Source organism: Trichosurus vulpecula, chromosome 2, assembly GCF_011100635.1.
Source record: "Trichosurus vulpecula isolate mTriVul1 chromosome 2, mTriVul1.pri, whole genome shotgun sequence".
Classification (NCBI taxonomy): Eukaryota; Metazoa; Chordata; class Mammalia; order Diprotodontia; family Phalangeridae; genus Trichosurus; species Trichosurus vulpecula.
In genome coordinates this window covers 76,695,546-76,716,357 of record NC_050574.1, presented here as the reverse complement: position 1 = coordinate 76,716,357, position 20,812 = coordinate 76,695,546, and the positions used below count along the sequence as shown (strand labels likewise).

General features: G+C 45.9%; 2 protein-coding genes across 5 annotated transcripts in view; both read right to left on the bottom strand.

Moving 5' to 3' along the window:
• Window positions 1-2,371: 2,371 nt before the first annotated feature.
• Window positions 2,372-6,010, bottom strand: LSM10 (LSM10, U7 small nuclear RNA associated). 4 transcript variants are annotated; one of them, XM_036742644.1, is made up of 3 exons: window positions 5,847-6,003; window positions 4,340-4,417; window positions 2,372-3,287 (listed from the first exon to the last, which is right to left on the bottom strand). In XM_036742644.1, exon 3 carries the CDS (start codon window positions 3,249-3,251, stop codon window positions 2,880-2,882), a length of 372 nt encoding a protein of 123 aa, XP_036598539.1. In that variant the 5' UTR covers window positions 3,252-3,287; window positions 4,340-4,417; window positions 5,847-6,003; the 3' UTR covers window positions 2,372-2,879. The 4 variants fall into 4 exon arrangements, with proteins under 4 accessions (XP_036598539.1, XP_036598540.1, XP_036598538.1 ...); XM_036742645.1 differs by lacking the exon at window positions 4,340-4,417 and having other exon boundaries at window positions 5,938-6,010; XM_036742643.1 differs by lacking the exon at window positions 4,340-4,417.
• A 5,636-nt stretch (window positions 6,011-11,646) lies between these two features.
• Window positions 11,647-20,812, bottom strand: part of OSCP1 (organic solute carrier partner 1) — a 41,792-nt gene continuing 32,626 nt past the window's right edge. Inside the window, exons 5-10 of the mRNA XM_036746896.1 lie at window positions 20,603-20,706; window positions 19,457-19,585; window positions 18,293-18,362; window positions 17,086-17,225; window positions 15,006-15,069; window positions 11,647-13,742 (exon numbers count right to left, since the gene is read on the bottom strand). Coding sequence (XP_036602791.1) covers window positions 13,626-13,742; window positions 15,006-15,069; window positions 17,086-17,225; window positions 18,293-18,362; window positions 19,457-19,585; window positions 20,603-20,706 — 624 coding nt within the window. The 3' untranslated portion in view covers window positions 11,647-13,625. The remainder of the gene's footprint in view (window positions 13,743-15,005; window positions 15,070-17,085; window positions 17,226-18,292; window positions 18,363-19,456; window positions 19,586-20,602; window positions 20,707-20,812) is intronic.

The following is a 20,812-nucleotide window of genomic DNA, read 5'->3' as shown; positions in this document are numbered from 1 at the left end:
AGTGGTTACATCTATTTCTCTGAAATGAAATGGAAATGGAAGGGAGAGAGTAGGCCTCTCTCTTTGTCCCTCGAGCTGAGGGTGTAGTAAAAAGCAGTTGGGACATAATCAGGGGATTACAGCTCCATCTGGCCATGCCAAGGCAAAAACGGGATTGAGCTCTCCTTATCCTCTCTAGCTGTTTCTTCCACTTCCATTGTCTCTTTCCTCTACAGAAAAGGAAACAGAATGAAACTCCAGACCCCTCGTTTTGTGTTCTGGCAGCCTATTCCTCAATGCTAAAAAGCCTGGCATATAGTATCAAATGAGATAACATATGCAGACCTCAAGATACTATGTAAATGCTGGTGACTGCTGTTATTATACTGTTGTAACAGAAATTTGGTGGCGGGGGAGTAGGCACTGACTTGTAGCCCACATGGGCTGGTCACCCTTCAGCCTGCTAAATTAACTCATTTCTGTATTAATTTCTCATCAACCTGTCTTCTAGGGTAATGCAGTGATTTCTACACTGTTAATAATAATCTCACATTTCCACAATAGCAAAGTTGGTAATGCAGGTATTATCCCTATGTGAGGATAGGGTAGTCCCAGGCCTTCTGTTACATCATCACTGGGAACCCTAGATATGGGAAAGTGCTTCCACAGAGGCAATTGAAGGGTAACTGACAGTCTTAGAGAGTGGTTTAGACCACTGACAGGCTAAGTGACTTGCCCGTGGTTGCAGAGATAGCGTGCATCAAACAGGACTTGATCGCAGGTCTTAAATCCAAGGCTGGCCATCCTTCCACTATTCCATGTTGCCTCTCACTTGAGCTTCACACAGAAAGAAACAATTCAAGCCCTGGGTGGTCAGTGCTCTTTCCCTCACAGCCCCGCTTGTGTCCAAGGTAAACCTCGCTATTCTTCCTGACTACTTTCCAAATCTGGGCCATTTCCAATTGTCCTACTCTGTATCTGGTCACTGGACCCAGATGACTCTGGAGAAGGTGAGGCCGGTGACTTTGCACAGCCCTCCCTCACTGTAATCCACTTCACTTGTGAATCATGGCATCATCTTCCTGATGTCATTGGTCCTCTTCGAGAATGAAGGACAAACCACACACACAACTTTCTAAATCCAGAGTTCCTCATGCCCCCAGCATCCGGACCCAATTAGAGGTCCTTAGCTCCTCATGCCAGGTCTGCTTTCACTGGTGCCACTACAGATTCAGGACATTTTAAAAGCCAGCAGTCTGTCCCTCCATCTAAATCACATTAGTTCGACCCTCTGCAGAACCCTTTTTCCTGACATTTATTAACCTTCAGACCTTTATCAGGGAAAGTGAATGTCAGATGGCAGTGACTTTGATCTTCTCAGGCCTTCTTTCTGCCAGATAGTCAAGGGATATATTCATGAAGCCACGTTTCATGAGGTAGCTCTTCCTCATCTCCCCCCACCATAGGAAAATAGACTCCCATAAAGCACGTTAGCCTTGGACTCCTGTTCTTTGATCTTTGTCCCTTGAACGCAGGGAACTTTCTGCAATGGTTTGGCCCCTCGGTGTGGGCAGTTGGAGGGGTTTCTGTTACAGGAACTGGAGAGCCAAATGGGAGAGCTGTCCCACTTGGTCTGTGAAAGCAGCAGGGTTGAGATGAGACAGGCCTACTGGAAAATTCTCATCCTGAAAAATGCTTTTTTGACCACAAGCTCCTGGGCTGAGACTGATCAAAACTGTTCAATATTAATAAACACTTGCCAATGGCACTGTTGACATGATTACCAGTCACCACATGCCACTGAGGTAATTTTTAGCCCTGTCAAACAGGGACCTTTGACTCACTGTACATATTCCTTCCTCCCTTCCTCCCATCATTTCAAACTCTGAGATGTGCCTTCTGCTTGCCTCAGGGAGTCCCTTGTGGCTAAACTCCTAGGAACTAGGAACCCACAGCTTGCCTTAATTCTCAGGAAACAAAGGTCAAACAAATACCACCTTGACTGAGAAAACAGAGGTTTAGGGGGAACTGAGTCCCTGTCTTCCACTCTTTGAAGGACTACCATTTGGAGGAGAAATCAAACTTATGTTTCTAGGACCTAAAGAGTGGAATTAAGAGTGGTGGCAGGTTACAGGGAAGTCGGTTTTAGCAAAATGTCAGGAAAAACTTCCTAATAAGGAGACTTGTCCAACCATGGACTGGCAAGAACTCACATGTGTGTAGCGATTCCAGGATTGCTTATGGAGTGAAGTGTTCAACTAGGCCCTAACGGATGAGCCCCTGTCAGCAGGGCTGCAGCAGAGTCCTGTGCTGGGGGAAGCTCTTAACAGATGACCCTAGAGGGACCTTCTAATTCTAGAATTCTATGAATCAGAGAAAAAACAACAAACAATTTGTTTCCCTACTGGGTTGCTTTAATTCTGCACAACATGGATGGACAAGTAGAGGCCTGGGGGTCTGGGAAGGCCTAGGACTCATGTTTGCATTTAATTTTGGTTTTAGAGGTAAACAATTGAGTGGAGAGGATTGACAAAATACTCTTAGGCCAGAACATTTAGCAGCAAAGGTCATCAATGAATTTTAGAAAAGTATGAAAAATGGCTGAAGTTAACCCTTTAATACAGAATCTGGGAGCTCCACAGGTCTGAGTGGTCAGTTAGCCAAGCCCCAATGGCCAGGAAGCATGGGGGATGGTCTTCAATAAATCCAAGATTACAGACATATCAGATTTTGGGTACCCAGATCAAATCCTGGGTTTGTAAAAGGCAAATGTGGCTTTGGAATGAGCTTGTCCTTCTGCTTGTGGTCTGTGTCCTGATTGGGGAGAACTGTCTTATCAGAAAGTAGGGTAGCAGCCTCCATCTAAAGCTGTAAGGCCAAGGGTGAAGGGGGAATGTCTTTCACTTGTACTTCCTGGTAGGAAATTCCCTTCGGCCCTTACCCTCACTGCCAAAGTTTCGCACCCGATGGATGGCCTGAAGTTGCTGCTCGATGGTGGCAGTGATATCTACATCATCGGGAATGTGGACATAGCGGACATTGCGACCGGTCACAAAGAGGTCATCAAGTTGGACCTGCTGGCCCTGCCGGTCCGTGTAGGTGACTTCAGCCAGGCGGATGTTCATGAAGGCATCCACGTTGTCCACTCGGCCACGGGCCACAGTCTCATCCCGAAGGTCCACTGTGGTCACCAGACCCCGGAGACCCTGCAGCAGGATGACCAGGCTATTCTCAGCAATAGTCCGCTCTTTTACTGAGTGGCTGACCTCCATCTGGCAGTGAAGAGGTGGGGATACTTCAAAACTTTGCTAAAGACAAAAGGAAACAGATGTAAGCAGCAGCAAGTGAAAGGCACAACCCATCTTTATAGAATCTTGAGAGCCAGAAGGGACATATGTTGAAGTCGTCAAGATTTTGTGTGTGACATGGACCTATATGACAGTCTGGTGAAGCTTAGAGACCTCTTCTTAAAATGTTTTTTAAATGTATAAAATAAAATACATAGAATTACCAAGGAAGCCAGTTACAATGAAATACTATTATCAAAATATTTTAAAAAATAAGTTCACAGGCCCCAGGTTAAGAACCTTTGACCTGGTCCACCCATCTTATTTTAGATGTGGGGCTGGGGACAAAGGTTCCCTAACTCACTCTGAGTCATACAGGTAGTAAATAGCACTGATTCTCAGGGTTTCTTCAAATGTTACCTCAAAACCACTTCACTCTGGGAACCCCTTGACCATCACCACCCGCTGGCCTCCATTTCTCACAGTAGTCTGGGATTTAACAGACAATACCCACTGACACGGTGCATTCTTCTACGGCCTGTGTGCTTTGTGTGTTGGCCTACGAGCTCATTAGGGCAAGGACGATGTCTCCTTCCTCTGTCATTAAAGAGAAACCAGCCTCTAGCCTTTGCAGAGAAAGCTGGGAGAGTCACATATGGGTGCCAGAACAGGATGTCTATTTGTCTTGTGCTGTTTCTACCTGGGTGACCTTCAGTGAGTCACTTCCCATCTCCCTGGAACTCATTTTTCTTGGTAAAATGAGGGAGTTGAACTAGGTAATCTCCAAGGAGGTACACAACAAAGAACACTGGTTTAGGAGTGATAAGACTTGGCTTGGCTACACAGATCCTTGCCCTCCCAATTGTTAGTTGAGCAAGCCCCTTTTTCCCTCCCTAAGTCTCAGTTTCTCTATCTATATGATGGTAAAATGAGGGAGCTAGAGACTAGATGACGTTCTCTAAGGTATTTATAAATTCTTCAGTGGATGATCCAATCATCCAATCGTTCTTAACCTGAAACAAGTGAACTTATTTTTTTTAAAACATGTTGATAATTATTTCAAGGCAACTTACCTCTTTTACAATCTTATGTATTTCATTTTATGCATTTAAAAACATTCTCCAGAGAGGGGATCCATTGGCCTCACCAGACTGCCAGAGGGTTCCATGATTCAAAAAAAAAAAAAAGGGTTAGGAATTGCTGTTAACCTCAGCAGGATTTAATCAGCTAAAGGATTTGCAAATTCCTAAGAGAATCACAGATTTTCAGAGTTGGAAAGGCCCTCGATGGCCACTTAGACCTGACAAATAGAAGTTATTCAGTCTTTGCTTGAAGACTTCCAGTGAAGGAGAAATCACTACTTTCAGCCCATTCCACTTTTGGAAAGTTTTTCCTAATATCAAATGGCCATTACCTCTTGGCAACATCTACCACTGCTTCAAGTTCAAGGTCCTTAGCCATCGTTAATTCAATCTCTATTGCTAAACACCAATTATGTGTAGACCACTTGGGACTTCAGAGGTCACCTTGTCCAATGCTTTATTTCAGAGATGTGGAAAATGAGGTCCAAGGAGGCAGAGTGACTTGTCCAAGGTCACACAGACAGTCAGTGTGGCAGGAAGGACTCCAGCTCCAGAGCCTGAGCGATTTCCGTCCTTCTTCTCCCTCCAGGTACCAAGCCGAGCTAAGCCTCGATCACTAGAGACCACCCGAGGCTCAGGGAGGAAGGGCCGTGGCCAGAGTGGCAGAGGTGTGAGCTCAAGCTGCCAAGCCCCGAAGGTGCTGCTGCCCCTACACCAGACGGGTCTGGCTTTTGAGCCTTGTGGAGGGAGGATCTGAGGATGGATAACTAAGGCTTTGTACCTGGTGGGCTGTCACCCTCTCCGGCTGCGGTGGAGCGGAGGGACAAGCCCCTTTTGGGGGGGGGGCAGGGCAGATGGGGAGCTCAAAGCCCTCTGGCTTTCAGGGAGAGGGGGAGGCGGGGTGAGGCGAACAAGGATATTATCCAGGGTCTGGGGAAGGGCTAGCAACTTTATATTTATAGCGGGCAAAAGTGGGAGGGGGGCACGGAGCAAGATAGATGGCACAGGGGATAGAGTGCGAGACCTGGAGTCTGGGAGAGCCGAGATCAAATCCAGCCCTCAGACACGTCCTAGTTGGGTTAAGTCACTTCACCTGCCTGCCTCAGTTTCCCCATCTACAAGATGAAGTTAATAGCAGCACCTTCTTCCCAGGGTTCTTGTGATCATCGAGATGAGGATTGTAAAGCGTTTAGCATAGTGCCTGGCATATAGTAAACGCTATCTAACTGATGGCAATTATTATTATCAATTATTGAGAACGCCATTGAGAAAGTGGGGGGGGAGGAAGAAACACTGCAATCTCCCCCCCCCCTTTCCTCTCAGGGCTTCCAAGCCTGCCCAGGAGCCCATTCCCATTATCCTAGCGCCTCCCTTCCCTCCTCCCCCGCCCCCGACCACTCGGGATTACCTTCCCCCCACGCTCCCCTCCCCCCACACTCAGGGGAGCCTTCCCCCCAACTCCCTCCATTTCGGCCTCCTCCCCGCCCTGCGGACCCACCACGCAGGGCCCTTCACTTCTCTCTTTCTCTCTCTTTCTCTAAGGCCTGGGAGGCCTCCAGGGGCCATGGAGAACCCGAACGCTGCCTCACCAAACTTAACCTCCAGGGCCATGGAAAGGCAGGGACGAAGAAAGGACGTGACCACGTGACTCCGTCGCGCGAACGCCGCGAGAGCGGAAAAACTGCAAGTCCCAAAAGGCTTCGCGGCACTTGGCCCTTTCCGCGCTCCTTCCGGCGGACTCCCGCGCATGCCTGTTGGGGGCCGCTGAGAGCACGCCTCCTGGGGGTCACATCCTCCTCCTCCTCCCACCGCCCGCCCATAGGATCTCTTCCTCCGCGAAGTCCTCCCGGATCTGTTCCATTAGCTTCTCATCCTTTCTGGCGCTTTGGACACAGTTCCTCGAACACCAGACTCCATGTCTGGACTTCTGGCATTTCCCATTGGCTGGGGGTCTCCAACGCGTGGAGCGCTGTCCCTCTTCCTCATCACTCCCCCTGGCTTCCTTCCCAGTCTCACCTCCGTCGATCTCGGTGGATCTCCATGGATCTCGGCGGATCCCCAGTTCGCAGCTGGCTGGTGCACAGCTGTTTGCAGCCCGGTAGACTGGAAGCTCCCTGAGGGCAGGAGCCGTCTTTGGTCTTTCTAATCCCCGTTTAGCACGGCGCCCCAGTACACAGAGCTTAGTAAACGCTTGTTCCCTTCACCCGTTGGACTTGTTCGGTCCTTTCTTGTGTCCGACTCTCTGCGACCCCGTTTGGGGTTTTCTTGGCAGAGATGCCCGGGTGCCTTGTCATTTCCTTCTCCGGTTGACAGATGAGGAAAGCGAGGCAAACAGGGGTAGGTGACTGGCCCAGGGTCACACAGCTAGTACGTGGCGGTGGTCGCATTTGAACTCAGGATCCCGACTCCTGGCCCCTTGCCACCTAACTGCCCTCTTCTCCTCTATAATGTGGAATGATACAGTATATGGCACCAAACTGGGCACTATGGACGCGTGAGCTATTAATAACCCGGTTACCGCCCTCCAGCTTTGCCGCTTTACTGAAGTTTCCCTTATCTCCCCAGCTGGGGCTCGTAAATTCCGGGAGGGCAGGTCTATATTTATCTTCGTACCTGCAGGTGCGAAGCTCGTCTTTTACTGGGTGAGTGAAGGCTGTGAGAAGGTGTTGAGGCGGTGACAGGTGTGGGAAAGTAGTTTCAAGAAGGGTGTGGTCAAAGGTTGGCTCAGGAGAACCGGGTCTGGCTTTGGATTTAGACTTCCGAGTGTGTCTTTCAGTGGCAAACAGAATCCTGACTACAGGCTGGTGGTGGGAGGTGGGTGGGGGCAATTAAGGTAGGCTCTGAGCGTCACAATTTTTGTTGCAAAAGTTAATGCATCAGTAAACATTTATTAAACACCTACTGTGTGCCCGGCACTATGCCAACCGCTGGGGATACAAAAGAGGCAAAAGACAGTCCCTGCCCTTGTGGAGCTTATAACGTAATAGGGGAGACAGCATGCAAACAAACATACAAAGCAAGCTATATACGGGATAAGTAGGAAATAAAAGAGAGGAAGCAGTAGAATTAACAGGTTCCTGTAGAAGGTGGGATTTTAGTTGGTACAGAAAGGAAGCAAGGGAGGTCAGTACTGAGAGCAGAGTGGGGAGAGGGTTCTAGGCTTGGGGGACAGAGAGAGAAAATGGCCAGAGGGAGGAGATGGAGTGTCTTATCCGTGGAATAGCCAGGAGGCCAGAGATGCTGAATCAATGGTACCTGTCAGGGAGTAAGATGTAGGAAGACTGGAAAGGTAGGAGGGGGCTAGGTTACTGTGTGAATGCCAAATGGAGCAGAGAGAGGACAGTGGCTAGGAGCAGTGTCACAGGAGGGTTTCTCCCCCAAGTGGGAGAGGCTTGTGTGGATTTTAGGGCAGAGGGGAAGGAGCCAGTGGTGGAGAGGGAAACCTTGAAGATCAAAGAATCATATGGAATCTTGGGGTTGGGGGACAATTTACAAGTCATTTAGTGCAATCTATACCAGAACAGGAATCGTCTCCTTCCCCTGGAGAGAAAGGAGGGAATGTATGGAATTTAGTTCTCTGGAGTCTGGTAGGAACAGTTGAGGAGATTAGCTTTGGAGAGAAGAGACAGTGCTAAAACGTCCTCATTCTTCTTACCTATTGTAATTCCTGTGACAAAGACACTTGTGGCACAAGAAGAAAAAAAAATCATGATTTCATTAGTGTGGGCATAGGTAAATGATCACTGCACACTCCTCATAGCTGATTTCATGTGAGGGTTGGGCCAAAAAAAATTGTCACAATGTGTGGTCACCCCTCCCTAGTGATTATTCTCCCTGGAACTTTTCCATAGGCATAGCTTTTGAGCAAACGAGGATTCATATGTACATAATTGTTTGCAGATTGTCTCACCCATTTGAATGGGATCTCTTTGAGGCCAAGTGTTCAAATAGACAGGGGGCCATCTCCAGTCATCCTGATCTATATCTGGCCACTGGACCCAGGTGGCTCTGGAGGAGAAAGTGAGGTTGGCGACTTTACACAGTCCTGCCTCACTTGAATCCAATTCACTCACATGTCATGGCATCACCTTCCTGATGTCATGGCCCTCTTCAAGAATGAAGGACAAATAACAACCAAAGGGACAGAGGAATCTGGATTCCTGAGTTCACATTCTGACTCAGACATTTACTAGTTGTGTGACCCTGGGCAAGTCACTTAAACCTCTCTTGGCCTCGGTTTCTTTTTCTGTACAATGGGAATATACCTACTTCCCAGGGTTGTTGTGAGGACCAAATGAGTTAATATTCAAGGCCTGGCACAAAGTAGTTGCTTAATAAATGTTTACTGACAGTATGTGTAAAATGCTTTGACAACCTTAAAAGTACTAAAATGGAGCTATTATTATACTTAATTTTTCCAGTACTTGGTGCAATGTCTTGTATACAGTAGGTGGACTGATTGACATGGGCAAGAAAAAATAGGAAAACCCTGGACAGCTCAGTGGGCTGGCATCCTTTAGTTACAAGCATGCTTGCCACAGTTTCAAAGGGAATTTTTATGTTTTTTGATAAAACAGCATGCAATCTTGAGGAAAGTGCAGTTGAATTTAGGATTCGTGGATTCTAATCTAGTCCTGGCCATTAGTGTGAACCTTTTCCCAACCACAGTCTTGACTTTCTCACAGGAGGAAAAGTAGTCAGGAAACCAGAGGCCTGGTGCAGCCTTCGGTGTTCCTTAACAATTCCACTTGGTGTTAATTCAAGAGTTGCCTTGACTGTGGCTGCAGAGGACAGATGCCAAATACCTAGAAATTAGAGAGAACCCGAAGGGTGGGGGTGAGATGCTGAGGTCATCCCACCACTGGGATCGCTTTGATTTGGCATGGCCCCATCATATTTACATTGGAAGATAGGTGTGTCTGATATTCTGGGAATTGACTTCAAATCCAATGGCAGAGCCAAGTGATGAAGACGTGACTCCGGAAGAGTTGGAGTTTCCCCAGCCTGATTCCTCAGCACCTTGCTGCCACCCATTCCTTGCCAGACCTGTTGTGAGATGGATGCCATGCAGCAGCTAAGGAAAGGATGGTCAGTCAGTCAACAAGTATTTATATTAAGTGCCTTCTCTGTGCCCGGCACTGCATTAAACACACACACACACACACACACACACACACACACACACACACACGGCAAAGAGAGGATGTGGATAGTTTGAAATTTGCATCTTTACAATGAAAGCTGATGTATTTAGTCCTTGAAAGTTTGCAAAGCGCTTTACAGATAGGAACTCATTTAGTCTCACAACAACCCTGCAAGGTGGATGTTGTTCTATTCCCATTTTACAGAAAAGGAAACTGAGGCTGAGAAAGGTTAAACAACATGGCTACGGCTAATAAGCGTCAGAGATGGGATTCAAACCCAGATCTTCTAGACTCTAAGCCCGGTGACTCCATCCACTGCCCCTGACATGCCTTTTTTTTTCCACAAATTTTTTTTTCTGCTTGGGTGTTTGGTCTGTGGTTTGGGAAAGGGCAAAGGTGAGGGCTTTGCTCTGTACCTTGCCACTGGGACATTAACATTCTATTGCTGTAACCTCCTACAGACAGGAATACTGAGGGGCAGTGTAGGATAATGGTCAATGCGCTGGCGTTAGAATCACAAAAGCCTCAGCCAAATCCTGACATTGCCACTTATAGCCTGGTATGAGCTTGGTAAGTCAGAAACTCCTTGGGCCTCATTCCCCTCACCTGTAAAATGGGGATATCAGCACCCACATAGCCTACCTTACTAGGTTGTTGTTGGTTTCGACATAGGCAAGGCTCCAAGGTTTACAGAGGCTGTTTTCATCCCTGAGGATGATAGGTGTGAATCATTACTCTCATTACAGTGGAAGTGACTGAGGTCAGTCAGAGAGCTTGAATGACTTTAGGGTCATACATTTAAAAGGTGGTAGAGCTGATTTGGGGCTGGGGCTCTTTTCGCTACATTAGTCTAGGAGGATCCCATGAGAAAATGTTAGTGAAAATGCTTGACAATGTGATGAGATCCGCCCAAGTCAGCCATTCGCTCTACTGCCCCATTGTGGTGTGGTGGCCTTTGGTTAGCTAAGATTCTGTCATCAGAGCATGAGCTCCCTCAGGTGTAACCAAGCTGGAAAGGCTTTACATGCAGACCTCATGACAAAGCATATGTCTCAGAAAACAGTATGGTGCACAGTGAGGCATTTTTTTTTTTTTGGCTATAGCAACCCATGAAATAGTGTCTGGCTCATAGCATTACACACTGGTGTTTAATAAATGTTTGTTGACTGATGTGGATGAAGTACATTTTAGTTATAATTTAAAAAAAAATGTGACAGCCTCATCCTTAGAAGGTTGGTAATTAGGTAACAATTTTTTGGTTTGGGCTGTAGCCACCTACAAAAACCTCCACATGGAGGGATTGGAATATGTGGTAGAGCAGAGGAGTACTGGAGTGAGCAGAAGCATTTGGGCTGCTTTGGGGTTGGGTCACAAGGGTCAGCGCTTCTTTTGGAATTTATTTGGTATGGCAGACCCCACTTCCTGATGCTTCATTGTCCACAACTTGAGAAGAAAGGGAGTCTTGCTTTATAACACAGACAGGGAAGGCATGAGTATTCTTGTGTGACCCACAAGATAATGGCCATTGATTTAGACCAGAAAGACATCTCAGAGGTCATTCAGTTAAGACCTTTTTACAGAGGAGGAAAGAGACCTAGAAGGGTGAAATTACTCACCCAAGGTTACAAAGGGAGTCAGAGACAGAGCTGGGATTGGAACTTGGGTAATGCAGCACTCCTTCCATTGGACCATGCTGGTCCAACTTCTGGCTTAGATTGAAGTAAAGGGTGCACTTGAGCTTTTCTCATTTGTCTCATTTCCTGTAACTCTGCACCACCCTCAGTTTTAGGGCACCCTTCCTGGTAGCCAGTGCTGTCATATTGTTTACCTGGAAGTGAAAGCTAAACCTATAGGTGGTTGGGTGGTCTCCTTACACCGACAATTACAGTCGTGGCAACAGTCTTAAATCGCCATGAAAAGGGTAACACTGATCTCTCTCTGTTCCCTTTGGTTTGGGGTTAAATGAATATTGAGTTCAGAGAGTTTTGTTGCTGTCACCCCATCTCTGTTATTTCTGACCTATCCCCTTGTCCCCTCGTGTGGTCTCTGGACATGCCTACTGCCCCACACAATGGAATTATACTCACTTTCTCAGCATTGATCTAAGTCCAAAGGGATGGAACATGTCAAAAGACTGCCTCATCAAAGAGCTAATTTAGGGCTAAAGATTTTTATCTTGTTTATTTACCAAGAAGACAGATATGTTTGAAATCACTGGCATCGCTCAGGAATATGTTATTGGGAGGTGGCCGCCTCTTGTTGGCAGTTTGTGGCTCACCTCCAGGGGTCCAGAGGACATGCTCCTGGCAGCTGGTAAAATCTGGCTTTGCAGCATATGCTCAGCCATACTTAAACAAAGGGGTAGGAGCTAGCCTTGAAACAGGCTGGAACATTTCCCCCTTGCTTAGCACCCAGCCAAACTACCCCCTTCAAAGGGAGCCCAAATTGTGTCAAAGAAAGGGGCTGAACAGAAGGCACTTTGTAAACCCTTGACGAGTGTTAATGCATGCTACCCCCATCTACCACACACTTTACTGAGGTGGGGGGTGGGGCGCTTTTGTGAGATAGATGAGCAGGAAGCAACTTAAACTTGTCTGGTTTGTAAAGAAGACTTATTCATCATATCAAAACCCTCTTCCAGTGCCAGGGCACAGTCCACAGTTCTAGAGTATGTCTGATGCTACCCTTTTAAAGATGAGAATGGGGTCATCTCTACCCTTGTTCTCACTACGGAAGAGGCTTGTTTTAGCTTGGACACAACAGGTAAAGGGGGTGGGGGGAGTGGAAGAAGCCAAGTCACCCCTCATGAGGTCCTACATCACCAAGCTGGATGCTTCCTATATATAAATAATTTAAGTCTAATCTATATACTTTATTTGGAACTGAACCAGCCATGGTTCATAAGGACCAAGAAAGGATTACTGCATCATTCCGAAGTGCAAATCCTTCAGCACTAGGCAAGAGCGCATCTGGTTCACTAGAAGGGACTGAGGTGCAGGCCCATCCCCATGCATGCTCCATGGGATGGCCCTCGGCCTCCCCGGTTGCAAAGCACGCTCCATGGGCTAGCTCCCATAGGTTACAGTCTAGCAGATGGGAGGGAGGGGCTCCTCAGATCACTCCTGCTTCAACAGCAAGAGGCTGAATTGGTTTCAATCTACTGAAAAGAAAGAGGGCAAAGCCTAGGAATACTTTAAGTGAGCCCTAATTAGACTTAGGAATCTTTTCCTCAGGAAGGGAAATTGCCTGGCTGGTAATGGAAAGGCAAAGTGACAGCTCCCTGTGGTATGTCAGTCACCTGAGCACAAAGCACTGGCTTTGTGAGACACACCTCGTGACCTCTTGGTTATCTGGTATGCCAGCCTGGGGACGGCAGAGATAGAGGAAGCAGTGGACAAAAAGCTGGGGGGAAGAAGCACAGACCATGCTGAAAAGCAAAACATTTTCTTTGTGTGTGTGTGTATATACATACATATATAGCTACATATCTGTACATCTCCATGTTCCCCAGTTCCTGTTTAGGACACAGCTGGGATAGTCCACGATACAGCCCTGACTGCTCTGCCTCCCTGAGATTCTTGCTCCTACTACATTAGGGAGAAGAGAGCTTTCCAAATCCCCTACAAGGCAGAACACAAACAGAAACCTTTGGATTCCCCATTAAGAATCAGAGACGCTGACAAGATCCAGACCTCCCACAGGCAAGTCGAGGGAGCAAAGCTGAGGAGGCACACATGATCCTGCCCCCTTATATACTCTGGGGCTGGGATCTGAGCCTGCCCAGCCATAGCTGCTCCAACATTTGGAAAGGAAACATGGAAAGGTCAAGTTTGAAAATCAGAATGAATTTAGCTGAGTGCCGTGTGTGTGTGTGTGTGTGTGTGTGTGTGTGTGTGTGTGTGTGTGTGCGCGCGCGTATGTGTGTATGTGCGTGCTCGAGTGAGCCTTTGGGAGAGAGCTCTGAGCAAGGGAAAGAAGCTTGTGTGGTTGGTCACACTACAAAAAAGTACAAGAGATAAAGGCTCCATTTGGTAGAAAACTAGCAGCATCTTTGAGGGTCCTAGTCCGGTCTCAGGCAGCTTTGGTCCAGCAGTCTCTGCTGTAGGCGGGACCCCCAGCTTGCCAGGTTACAGTTACAATTCATCCATCATGGCCAGCAAGTCGTCACCTTTGCTGGTGTTGTGTTGGGGCTGATCATGGATCTCAAACTCCCCCATGATCCGAGTTAGCTCTTCATTTCTTTGCTGATCCTGTTAATGACAGTAAAGGCAGAAACGGGCAGAAAGCATGTGAGGATGTATGGTTGGCCCAGGGTCTAGAAGGAAGTATGTTTTAAGAGAACAGTTCTAGCTTGTTACTCAGGAAGTCATGTCGGGTCGCTAACAACTCTAGGTACTAAGTACATTCTCATTCCCCTTCTGCTCTAAGGGGCTTCTTCCTCTTTTAAACCTAAACGGTGCTTTTGTTCATAGTTCCCTAATGGTACTGATTATGTCCTGGCCTGTCTTATCTTCTCTGCTATACTGTATAGAAATCGTCTGTCTTATCTTCCCTGCTATACTGTAAGTCTTCTGAGGGCAGGGGCTGTGTTACCCACCTTGGCTGGCCTTTCAGGGCCCAGAACTGGGCCTTATTGGCAGTAAATGTTCACTCCACTTTGTATCTGTTGTCCGGCCTGATTTCAACGCTACAGAACAAGATGCCCCTCCCAGGATAAGCGCATCATTTCTAACTTCACCAACATGCTGCTACCCCAGGCCTTGAATACCACCTCCCTCAGTCTTCTTTCCCTTCCGACTGGAGGGCTGGAGTACTCCTCCTGTACAGAGGGCAGTAACCGGACCTTCAGCTCACTACACTTTACATCAGCTGCTCTGCCTGCTTCCAGCCCACCATCTCCTGGCTTTCCAGCCTCCTTGTGTGTGTCGTCTTCTCCTGTTAAGACTACAAGCTCTTTGGAGGCAGGGAGGCAGTTTTTCTTTTTCTCACTGGTATCCCTAACACTTAGCAAAGTGCCAGACACACAGTGGGCATTTAATAAATGTTTTTTGAAAACTGAATTGAACTAGATATTTGCTGAACTGAATTGGCTTTTAAAGGCTATTAAAAATTCAAGATGCTAAGTGTCGAAAAGGACTAGATTTTGACTCTGGAATGGAAGAAACTGAGGTGGAGAGACTTCCTCAAGGTCCCCTAGCAAGTAAATGGAGGCAGCAGCACTAGGAGCTAGGCTTCCTGCTTTTCAATCCAATGCCCTTCCTGGTATCGAGTTAATTGGGGGCTTCCTTCTTTGGGGGAGTCCCAAGAATGTGCCCCTCTCCTTTTTTCTCCTACACTATTCATTGTGAAAATTCTCCTCTGTTTGGCTGAGAAGGTTTCTTATTCTTTTCCACCCAGCTCTTATCTCCCATCCAAGCTCAAGTCTTCATACAAAGTAGGGCTTGTTACAAGGTTCTTGCTCCTTCTCCAAGCTAAATCATTTCCCTGCTTCGTGGTGCCCTGCACTCACTCACCTGGGCTGCCTGAATGTTGATAACTTGGCATGATAAGTCTTCTGGCCTGGTTAATGCTGCGTGCCTAAGGACGAAGGGCAGGAAGAATAGCAACAATACATTGAGAGTTTAGATATGTTTTCTTAAGAGAAACATAAGAAGAAAGAGATCTACTTCCTAATTTTCCGCAGGTTTTCCCAATATGACCAATGCTTCCTTACAACACTGCTTAGTGCTCTTAACTATATCCTCTTATTTGAGGGTGTGCTGGAGGAGCTTTCAAAGCAGCCTTTGATGGGCTGTCACCTAATTGCTAGCCCAATCACTTTCTATTTTTACTGAGTAGGAATAAAACAGCTAGGCCGCTAGGTGGCTCAGTGGATAATGCACTGGGCCTGGAGTCAGGAACACCTGAGTTCAAATCTGTACTCAGACACTTACTAGCTGTGTTACCCTGGGCAGGTCACTTAAACTCTGTTTGCCTTAATCCACTGGAGAAGGGAATGGCAAACTACTCCAGCATCTTTGCCAAGAAAACCCCATGGACCGTACTGATGTGCTGTGGTCCATGGAGTAACGAGGAGTCAGACACGACTGAACGACAACAGAAATAAAGCAGGGATTAGTAGTTTGACTGTCAATACCAGAATTATAAAGGGGGTGAAAAGTACATATTCCAAGACTATGATATATAGTTTGGAAAGTAGATTGCTGAGTTAGTTTGTTTGCCTTCCTATTTTTCAGGGTCACTAGCCACGGACATCATGAGACTGGTGGATTGGGGAAAGTAATCTACCTTCGTGCTGATTCTGAGGAAGGGTTACAAATGCACAACTATAACTATATATATATACACATACACACGTAACATGTTTATATATGTATATATACACATATACTTTTGATTCTTTTGAATTCATGCCACTTATGATTTGCAACTATACAGTGTGCCTCGGAAAAATAATAGCATTACATAGAAATAGACAGGCTTTCGTGGCACTGAGCAGGCTGGAATTAAAGCCATGCACAGGTTCCCACTGTAAACCTTCCCCACTTCTGGGCTTAGCTGTGCTTGCTGGCCTGAGGTAGAGCCAGGTTTGTATAGGAGGAGATGAGGCTAGATCATATTTGAGAACCTGTGCAGCACTTTAATCCAGACTGCTCAATGCCACAAAAGCCAATCTCTTAAATGTGATTAGTAATACCACACAGCCACAAATCAGAGAAGGGCATGGTCTCAGAAAATCAAAACTGCAGGTAACTCAAAGGTCAAAGGAAGAACATGCAGTGAGGGTAACTAGCTGCAGCATGCTACCAACACCAAGAAGAGCTCCTATTTAAATAGTGCTTTGGGAAAGCACCTTTCCTCACTGTGTGGTAGGTCATCCCCGTTTTTCTCCAGTAGGTCATTCCTTCCCCTGCAGCTCACACATCCCCACTGTGTCCATGACCTGTGAGGTTCCCCCCCAGATCTCTTGACATTGAATGGGCACCACTGGAAGCCATAGGTTGTCCCTCAGTCACCCCACACTCTTGATACAACACTCATCTGCTTCCTTTCTGGTTCATGTTTCTTTGGTAATTTCTTTTATACTGTTTTTCCCCTCAGTTCTTTACTGGGCATATGCTGCAGCCTCCACATATCCAAGTCACGTCACTCTAATGACAGACCCATTGCCCTAATGTGGCCTCTCAGCATCATGAGGACAGTGATGTCAAAAAGATGGGCCTTTGTTTCAGGGAGAAGCATGGGGTCACCCCCTTTAGAGATGAGGGAATGGGCTATGGGCACTTAAGTGATTTGTCTATGATTATACAGCCACTAAGTTTCTGAGCTAATGGGTGACATGTATAAGAAGGGGTACAAAACACTTTATGATACGGTGTGTACGACCAGGAGATTGGCCAGTCATACAGTAAGATGAAGGACAACAAATGGATAATCCAAGTACTACATTCATAAACATGATTCTCTCTCTCTCTCTCTCTCTCTCTCTCAGCACAGCAGCAGAAAGCATGGAGGGCTGTATTCTGAAGGGGTAGGAGGAGAGAATATCTATCCTGACAGACCCATCAAAGTACCAATAGGAGTAAAACATACTCTTCTTCTTCATCAGTGGTAAACAGATTCAACCGGAATCCGGGTTCAGGGCCACTGGTTTTGTTAATCTCCATTCCTCCCAACAACCTGGCCAAGAAATTCAGTTCTTCTTTAGCAAGAGGGTTCGGGGCAGTGCTGTCCTATTAAAACAATTTCATGCTTTTTAGCTATGTGAAGGTGTTCACACTTACAAGCTTCAGATACTGTAACAGATCACATAGACTTGGGGTTAACATTTCAAATAAAGGAAAATATAGCTCAAATAAAAATAAGACAACATGATTTCTGGGGTAAATTAGGTCCATTCAGAAAGCCTGGAAATGCCTCTAACCATTCTCTAACAGCAGCAGAAGCAAGCTCTTAGTCATAAGAAAGAAGTGATCTGAACTCTAAGCAGAGGGAGTTCACCTGACAAGCTCAGCTGGTGTGCATTAGGCCTCCATGAGAGGCTGTGGAATGGCTCCAGCCACATGCTCTGAGACAGAGGCCAGGTAAAGCCCTGGCTGCAGCAGTGCCAACTCTTTCTTGACAAAGTATCTTTCCTCTGTAAAGATGAGAACTTTTTGCTTTTTACTTTAGGGTCCATTAGTTTTCTTTTTCTTCTCTTGGTACTATCAGCTAAATCCATGGGATCAAGGGCTTGCTCCCAGGCCTCATTTTGAATGAGCTTTCACGCTGCCCTCTAGTGGTGAGAGATGCCACTGAGAGGCATTAGAGTACTGATCCAGTGATAAAAGTGGTTTATTCCATAACCAGCTGTTTACCAAAGTACTGGGAATTTATATATAATGGAACTTAAAACCTTGCTTAGGATTCATGCACTGCATCACTAAACAGGGAAGCACTTTTAGAAGCAGAGGATCCACAGAAGTGCTAGTATCAAGCTATAGTAACCACTGGCTTAAGGCACTGGTTCATATGACCTGGTGTGTGGTGTCTGGGTTTGTCAGGCAAAGGCCTGGATGATCTACATTTGCTCACTGAAACTGCACACCTTAAAGGACAGTTAGGAAGACCACATTTTAAAGGGGAAGACCTTCTGATGGACCTGAGAAGAGGACAAGTGCTAAGGGAAACGTTTGTTTTAAACTCTCAACAGTCCTTATCCCCACCTTGGCTGCTGCAGGCTATGTTCACAGGAAAGGTTCAACATAGACTGACGGTAAAATCTGAGGATGGCAATACGGGAGAGTAGAAAGGAACTCACCTTAGTTTTCAAAGCTGAGTTCTTTGATGCTCCAGACACATGTGTTTCCACTGGCCGACTAATGCTGTACCTGGTATCAGTAACAAGTAGTTAAAGTATTTTCCCGGTTCCTGTATCATTTCACAGGCTTTCTAATTATATCCCATTACAATTCCCACATTAGTTACTTTGAGGCATTGAGGAGCTGGAATGAAGAGTATGGTTTTAGGTGTATGGATTTTGGAAAGGTATTTGGATTCTAGATTACTAAGTGGGTATCAAACACTCAGAATTTTCAGTCCCTCAGGAGTGAACAAAAACAGGAAAACACAGAATTGGGAAGCATCTCCCTTCATGTTTTAGGGTTATCCCTAAATATGGCCAAATGTGATAATCATGTAAAACTGAAAAAAATACATACTATTAGAGCAATAAAAGAATAAAGGAAAAAGCATTTATTAAGTGCTTACGATGTTCAAATACACATTTGAGGCATCTAGGTGGTTCAGTGGATAATGCACTGGGCCTGGAAGCAGGAAGACCTAAGTTCAAACCCAGCCTTAGACACTTATTAGCTGTGTGACCCTGGGCAAGACACTTAACCTCTGTTACCTCAGTCCACTGGAGGAGAAAATGGCAAATCACTTCAGTATCTTTGCCAAGAAAATCCCATGGACAGTATTGGTGTGCTATGGTCCATGTGGTCATGAAGAGTTAGACAGGACCGAATGACTGAACAACGAAAATGTGCAAACGCTAGGGGGTACAAAAAGAAAAGCAAGACAGTTCCTGCTTTCAAGAAGCTCACATTCTACTAAGGGGAGAAACACATATCGGAGGCTCCATCAGCAAGTCCTACAGAAAGGCTCAGTGGTCTTTAGGGTACAGCCTCAAGGCAGACAATAATACATTGTCAATGCCTCTTTGGCCGCTTGCTGAAGGGCATGATTGGAGGCTCTGGCCAGCTTTCTTCCAGGCTGATTGGTGCCTTTTTCTTTACCTATGGAGTTCTTTTCAGTGTTATACTCTTAGTTTTCTACGACAAGATCAAGGATCTACGTGCATTCCACAGGAGGAAGAGAGCCATCTCTGCCTCTATCAATGGCTCTTATTGCTAGGCTCAAAGAGGCTTTTAATTCAAAGCCATTCTACTTGGGTTCTTTCAGGAAGACAGAGTTTACTTACATATTTGTCCCTAGTGTGAGGACTCTGTCTCCATAAAGATCAAAAGAACCTTCACTTTGTGCCCTGACATAGTGTCCGCCATGCTTAAATTCCACTCTCTTCACTTCTTCTCCTTTGTTATTAAACATCCTGCAACATAACGAATGGTTCAGAATGATCTCAAGGGGCAAAGACCTTTATGAGCTTTATTCTTTATACCAGAGGATAAGGACTTGCTGTTTTTGCCCATAAAACACTGCTCCCAATGTTACGGATAAGCTCTAATGCTTTTTATAACCACACAGGGTAGAATGAAAAATGGTGGTGGGGCAGGGTAGAAGTGTGCTTTGTGGAGGGAAACTTTACTCAACTCTGTATAGTTAAGGTCAATGACTGAGACCTTAGTTTATAACAAAAACAAATCTCAAGAGTTCAAAGAAAACTGAAGAAAAAACAAGAAGAGAACTGAAAGTTACCTGGTCCAAATCTTTGTCTGATACGCAGATCAGCAAGAGTTACATCACCTCTGACAAACGGTCATTAAGCCTTATCATAATATATCCAGTGATAGGGAACCCACTAACCCACTCCATTTTTGGATATCTCTAAGAAAATGTTATTTTTTATATTGATTCAAAATCTGCCTCCCCATAACCTACCTACCAGTCCAAATTATTTTTTTCAATTCCCACAGAACAAGTTTAATCTATTTTTCACATGGAGGGACTTAAAATATCTGAGGATGGTTATGTTTCCACTAAGATTTCTCTTTTCCAGGCTACATCTGACTAGTCTGTTGAACTAATATTCACATTGGAGGTCATCCAGTTCCCTTGCCATGCTGGTCACTCTCTTCTGGGTTGCTTTCCATGGATAGTTGATCATTCTTTCTCTTGTGGAACCCAATCCTCTAGGAGTTAATCTGGCCAGCACAGAGTTGTGTAAATAACTTTTCCTGCTTTGGACACTGAACTTCTATTAATGGAACCTTAGGGTTTTTTTGGTGGGGGGGAAGGGGTAGCTACATTATACTGACTTAAATTGAACTTTAAGTCACTAAGATGCCCACATGATATCAAGTTGTATTTCCTCTATCCTGTACTCACGAAGCTAATTGTTTAAAAGGTATTAAGAACCTCTGTCAAATCATTACTGCCAAGAATTCACCTGATGAGTCCAGGAACTTCGATTCCCCATGGAACAGGCCCAGATATTGGCAACACAAAGCGGCCATTTGAATTCTGGACTTTGTCCTTTAGAAATATGGACACCTAGGAAAAATACAGTAGTGATATCATTTTTAGTATCAGGCAAAGTGAGTACAATCTAAGAATCAAATGTATAAAAAATCATTTCTGAGACTGGCAGGTATGCTAG